General features: G+C 30.2%; 1 protein-coding gene across 1 annotated transcript in view; it reads left to right on the top strand.

Moving 5' to 3' along the window:
- Positions 1 to 4,829: 4,829 nt before the first annotated feature.
- Positions 4,830 to 7,166, top strand: part of HELRODRAFT_192410 (hypothetical protein) — a gene marked incomplete at its 5' end in the record, with an annotated part of 22,205 nt that continues 19,868 nt past the window's right edge. Inside the window, 4 exons of the mRNA XM_009022692.1 lie at positions 4,830 to 6,184; positions 6,394 to 6,451; positions 6,613 to 6,766; positions 6,934 to 6,990. Coding sequence (XP_009020940.1) covers positions 4,830 to 6,184; positions 6,394 to 6,451; positions 6,613 to 6,766; positions 6,934 to 6,990 — 1,624 coding nt within the window. The remainder of the gene's footprint in view (positions 6,185 to 6,393; positions 6,452 to 6,612; positions 6,767 to 6,933; positions 6,991 to 7,166) is intronic.

Here is a 7,166-nt window from a genome sequence, read left to right as displayed (position 1 = left end):
AAATCAAAATAATTAAATTTTACTGGAGAATAAAACTATTTTTCAATTATAAATAAAATCATTTATTTCAATTTTCAATCATGTTATTGTATTTGGCATCTCGACTTTAGTACGTTTGAGAATGTATGTGTGTGCGTGTGTGTGTGTGTGCGTGTGTGTGTTTATTTGTGCATTTGTGTTTGTTCTATGTTTATTAACAATATAATTCACACATTCTTCTTCTTCATATTATTATTATTTGTATTATTATTTGTATTATTAATTATTATTAATATTATTTATTATTATTATTATTACACGTCTCCACCATCCGTGAGATTGTTCTGCGCTAGATAAGTCGAGCTTCCCCGTGACGTCATCGTCATCTCATTTCATCGGATAAAATTACATTTATATCACATCACACCCCTTTACACCACTTTATGTAACATTACATTACATTATGTTTAAGAAGATGTTGAAAACATATTTATTTTCGCTGTAGTGTTTTTTTTACTGATCTAATTTTTATTTAATGTTTGATTTATTTGTTTGATGATCGTTTGTCTTTGACTATTTTGTATGTTATTTTATTTGTAAGCGCTTTTGAAAAACTTTTTAATTAGCGCCATATAAATATTCGTGTATATATATGTTAAATTACGTTACATTGTGTAACATTACATTATGTAACATTACATTATGTAACATTATTACATTATGTAACATTACATTATGTAACATTACATTATGTAACATTATTACATTATGTAACATTATATTATGTAACATTACATTACACCATGTTACATTATATTACATTATGTTACATTATATTCAACGTTACTATCATATCATACAAATAATAAGCCCCATTATACACTAACTTCTATGACATTAAGTTAGATCAAGTTAAGCAACATTCAATTGGTAATTTTTGTTGTATTATATGACATAACATTAAGTTACATTACATGAGTTACATTTCATAAGTACGCTACATTAGTATTTTTAAGGGTTACGTTAATGTTACATGTTGTATATTAAAGTCAAAGCTGCTGCTACTACTAATACAATTACTTTACTATTGTCTGGACCACAACTTCTAAAACTACTAGTGCTGCTACTTCTACTACTACTACTAATGCTGCTGCTACTACTACTACTACTAATGCTGCTGCTACTTCTACTACTACTACTAATGCTGCTACTGCTACTACTACTACTACTCCAAAATGATGTGTCAATATATCATTTAAGTTGTTATTACTTCTTTTATTTTCATCAGATTGAAGTATCTTATATCACTTGCTTCTGGTTTCAAAAACTGTCATTTTTCATCTTCACGCGACTGTGTGCTCGTACGCTGCTCGCTCATACCTCAGATAACCGGGGAAAGAATTTCATAAAAATTGTGAAATAAATCACGCATAATTAATCACATTAATATTAATTAATTGAATTGTGTTATGTTAATTAACAAATCTTGAAGAATCTACTGGGAAGAAATTTAACAATTTATTTAAAAAAAAGAAACTCTCTAGAGGTAAGTTTCATTTTGATTGATCTCAGGCTCCAAAGTCGTATTATGTTGTAACTATCAAATTACTTTGTGCTTGTCTGGGTACGTGTAATTCCATTTTTTAAAATTTAATTTCGTATTTTTAACATATTTCAATTTAAAAAAATTTTATTACGTAACGCAAAATTATAAAAAAAACTTTTAATCATGGTTTCTTAATGTGAAATGGAAAAAAAAACTTTCAAGTATCAACTGTATCTTCTAAATAAATTTTTAATGATATCTATCTAGTTCAGAGGTGGGCAAACAACGGCTCGCGAAGCCTTTTAATTAACTATAAAACCCTAGCTTACCTATTGGTTGTTAGCACGGCTCATTTAAACTTTATATTTGTGGTTTTATATTACCAAAGAAGGAAAAATTAAGAAGAATAGACAAATTACAACAATATAACAACTAATGTATATGTGTTTGTATGTATGTATACATTTGTATGTACGTTTTTAACTAATGTATGTATGTATGTGTTTGTATTTTGTGTATGTGTGTACCTACATTTGAATTATTATAGAACTATCAGAATAAAAAAATTTAAAAACTGAAAAAGCGCATCTCACGAACCGCATTTGGTGAGAAGCTCCGTCACCACGCCATGGCAGCCGTTCATGAGGAGAAAAAAAAAGCACGCGTCTCAAATTAGTTATATAAATAATCCTATCTACCTATTTATTCAGTTGTTTTAGCTAATAACGTCTAAACCTCAACTTACCTATTCATTAAAATTAAGCCCTAGTTTACCTAAAATTACAAAACTCGATCCGATCACTACAATTCATCCGCCAATCGGCCCTACCCCATCCAACTTAGTAATAATAATGAAAAACTTAAACCCTAAATATATTAATGAATACGAACTTTCACTAANAACACACCTATTCAAAAATACTAATTTGATGAATGATCAATTAATTTCGAAATTTAATTATTACCATTTTAATAGCCCGTAATTGATGAACATAAATAGAAAAATTAGTAAACTTGAATAAGAGCCATGTTGTGTTGTAGTGGTCGGGATTGAATCCCCTGTTTATTCAATCTGGCCCGGATGTCATGAAAGTTAGTAACGGAACCGGAATGTACTGCAGTTCATTCCACCTCACTCCATCGACACGTGTGTGTGTGTGTGTGTGTGTGTGTGCGTGTGTGTCTAGATCAACCTGCTGGATGAAAAGTTATCACACTGTAAATTTTTCAAATTGACGGAAACAACTTGATTGATGCTACAGTGAGAATAACTTAAACGTTTCTCTACTTTGTCATTTAAAAATTGCTAAGATTTTCATTTTTAATTATTAATTATTTTCAATGGCTAATTAATTTGTTGTTATTAAATGTCTTAGAAATATTTTGTCACAATCCATATGATGATGACGGTTATAATTATAATATAACGATGATAATTTAAATGATGACGATCATTGATGATTCATAGTCATTCTTGTTTCGTAATTCATTTCTGACGAAATTTATTTATTTATAACCACGATAATGTCATAACCATGTTTGTTTGTTATTCTTTTTCATCATCTTCTTCATCTTCTTCATTTTCTTCATCATCATCTTCTTCATCTTCTTCATTTTCTTCATCATCATCTTCTTCTTTTTCTTCTTCTTCTTCTTCATCTTTTTCTTCTTCTTCTTCTTCTTTTTATTCTTCTTTTTCTTCTTTTTATTCTTCTTCTTCTTCTTTTTTTCTTCTTAAATAATAGGTTTCAAACGATGAAAGTATTTCAGATTGTGAATAGAAAAGAACTGATAAGAAGTACAAAAAACGAGCTATAGTGAATTTTATGAACATTCTCCAGGGGTTGTGTAAAATCTTGTTATTCAAATGCGATTATGAGTTCATGTAAATAAAAAATAATTAAATAAAAAGATTATAATAGTAAAATATTAATGATAGAGGTGTAATAAGGTCTACATCAATTAATAAATAAATGAGTGAATTGGAGAATAAATGAGTGAATTGGAGAATAAATGAGTGAATTGGAGAATAAATGAGTGAATTGGAGAATAAATGAGTGAATTGGAGAATAAATGAGTGAATGAATGGGCGCATAGTTGTGATGAGTTCTTGGATGAATGAACGAATGATTGAATGTTAAAACAAATGAGCGGTTTGATGGCATTGAGATCCCAGCCTATTGCATGCGTTTTTAAACGTGTACATTTGCATGCATACCCTGTGTTTTTTTTGACACCTCTTAAAAATTTTGTAAAGAGAATTTTTATCTTACCTGATTCTAAAACTCTTGATGTAGCTCATAAGTTTCGTAGTCTAGGCATTATCTTTGATTCTAACATGTCTCTTTCTTCCCAGATTAAAAATGTTGCTAGAAGTTCTTACTTTCATCTTACTTGGTATAAAAAACTTTTGCCTTTACTTGGTGATCCTACTCTTCACCTTCTTGTTACTTCGTTAGTCTAATCTAAGATTGATTATTGTAACTCGCTCTACTATGGTCTTCCTGATTCTACACTCTTAAAGTAAAGCTTTTAACTCTGCTACTCGTCTAGCTGCCCGTAACTCTTTAATAAATACTCCAATAAATAAATACAATAAAACAATATATAGAAATAATACTAATTATACATTATAATTACACGGGTATCAAACTCAGGTATATTGGATACGCTTGAATGAATCTATTCATATTCCATTATGTCCCTTGCTACTTGCTAGGGGGTGTCTATTTACAGACCTGGGAAAATCCAGCTCTATGGGGAATTCCACTTATGTTTTTTTGTTATTTTTTTTAAGTAGAAAATAATAATATGCTCATTGTTAACGTAAACAATATTTGTTTTTGATAAAAAATACTAATAAATAAATAGGTTATAAAATAAAAGGAACGAGTAAATTTTCAGCTAAAAAAACTATTTAGACTTTTTGAGAATTTTACTTGTTAAGTCTTCTTAATTAAATTAAATTAAAATTACTTAGAGAAGTCTGAGTGAGTAATTTCTAATTTATTCTTTATTTTCAATTATCATAATTGTAATACAAATTATTATATTTATATAACTAAATTAGTGAATATTTATAATTATGTAATTTACTTTAAAGTCTGTTTAATAATTGGTAGGCTTATTTATTTTCTAAAGTTTCAATTACACATCTGATCCTATTAAGATGAATTAATTAAGTACTATAAAACCATTAATGATAATAAAAATAAATAATAATACAAATTATATTATAGCACAAATACTACGAATAATAATAATAATATCCTTAATAATAATAGAAAAGAGAAATAATTTCGCAATGGAGAAAAAATTTGCTAAAGATGAAGACTGGATAGAAGTTGACGATGGCATGAATCATTACAGCAACTCAGACAGCAACAACAACAACAACAACAATAAGAACAGTATTAATAACAACAACAATAATAATAAGAACAACAATAATAGCAACAATAACAATGACGACTTGGATTATATTAATGATAGTAGTAGCAGTAGAAAATTCAACATAGACAGGAATATTGTGTTTGATAACAGTAAAACATCAGAGAAAATTGTCGTCAAAAATATGAATAGCAACAACAACAATAGCAACAAAACCGACAACAACAACAACATTACCAACAAAAACATTAAAAGAGCTAACAACAACACCCAGGCAAACAACAACAGCAACAACAGCAACACAAAATTAATTGGAAGTAAAACTCAACATGATGACATTACAAAGCAACCGAAACAAGGCAACAACAACAATAAAAACAGCAACAACAACAAAAGCAGTAGCAGCAATCCCATCACATCATTCTTTACGAGCTTATTTGCTGACGAAAATTCTAATGACAACAATTGCGATGATGAAGATGATGAAAATAACATCAACAACGACAACAACAACAACAATAATAACAATCACAACGGCAACAATAACAATAATAATAATAACAATAATAATAATAACAATAATAATAAAACTTTGGTGGAAAACAATTATAGCAGTGACAAGGACTTTAAAGAAAATTTAGTGCTTATAGATAAAGATACTAGCATTAGTAATAGTAAAAATAATAAGAATAAAAAAAATAATAAAAACAACAACAACAATAATAATAAAGATAACAACAACAACAAAAACAACAGCAACCCCATCACATCTTTTTTCGCAAGCTTATTCGCTGACGAAACTTCAGTTTCAAACAACAACAACAATAACAACAATGATGGTTATGATAACGATAACAACAACAAAACCAATAAAAATAAAAACAATAACAAAAAGAACAATAATAAAGATGATGATGTCATCCATGCAATAAGAGACATCGACTGCCATAAAGATTTGGCTCAAGAGAATTTTGCTCTCCTAGATACAGATGCTATAAGTAGTAATAATAATAAAAATAATAATAATAAGAATAATAATAATAAGAAAAATAATAAAAAATGTGAAAAAAATGAAAGTGATTCTCGTTATGATGATAATAAGAACAATAATAATGATAACAATAAGGATGGTGATGATGATAAAAATGATGTTTTGAGCAAATGCGTTCTAGAGCACTTCAAAGATATCTCACCTCTCTCCCTCTTCTCGTACTCTCACTTGGTCGCCTGCACTCTCTGTGATCTCTATGGAGATAGTGATGAGAATAGGTGAGTGTACTAGAGTATTCTATGTGTAGATGGATCGATGAATGAATGCATAAATGAATGAATGAATGAATGAGTGAGTGAGTGAATGAATGAATGAATGAATGAATGAATGAATGAATGGATGGATGGATGGATGGATGGATAGATTGGTGGAGGATGAATGAATATCCCGATTGAATGAGTGAACTTATTTTCACTCCTCACTCCAGAAAATTCAGAAACACCTTCATGTGGTCGTTCATGGAAAGATTTGGGTCGGAGGGGAAAGTTAGTTCGTTGGTGTTTTTTTTTTATTTCTTCATCATTATCAGTATCATCATCATCATTATCGTCACCGTTATCATCATCATCATTATCATTGTCGTCACCATCATCATCAGCATCGTCATCCTCATCATCATCGTTATCATTATCGTCATAATGAACAGAAATTTCGCCCAATGATGATGCTATTGGTTAACGATGAAGCCGTGCACGAGCCAGGCGAAATGCTATTGGACGAATTCAAAGCGACCGACCTCTATCTGGCCAATGGCAGTAAAGAGGTCATTCGTGATTTGCTGATGATTTCCATACAACGTGGTGAGTAGTGATGATGATATGATGATGGTGACGATGACGATGACGATGATGATGATGGTGAAGATAAAAATGATGATGACAACGATGACGATGATGATAATGATAACGTTCAGCGTTCAGAATGAAAAATTCACTTTTTCCCATACTCCATTTTTTTTATTTTGCAGGCGAGTATGACAGCAGATCTCGAACATTTGTGAAGTACATGTGCCAGAAGTTAGACGGTGCTAGTTTTGAGATGGTGGAGTCGTTGGAGGAAGAACTGCAGAGGCAGTTTCTTGCTGTGGTGCATCAACAGACTGAGTTAGTTGACAGGTTGATTGGCTGGTTGGCTGGCTGATTGGCTGGTTCGTTGGTTGGTTTGTCCACCCCTGGGTAAGTTGGTTGGTTGGTTGGCTGG

Source organism: Helobdella robusta, assembly GCF_000326865.2.
Source record: "Helobdella robusta unplaced genomic scaffold HELROscaffold_33, whole genome shotgun sequence".
Classification (NCBI taxonomy): domain Eukaryota; kingdom Metazoa; phylum Annelida; class Clitellata; order Rhynchobdellida; family Glossiphoniidae; genus Helobdella; species Helobdella robusta.
This window is presented reverse-complemented; position numbering and strand designations above follow the sequence as displayed.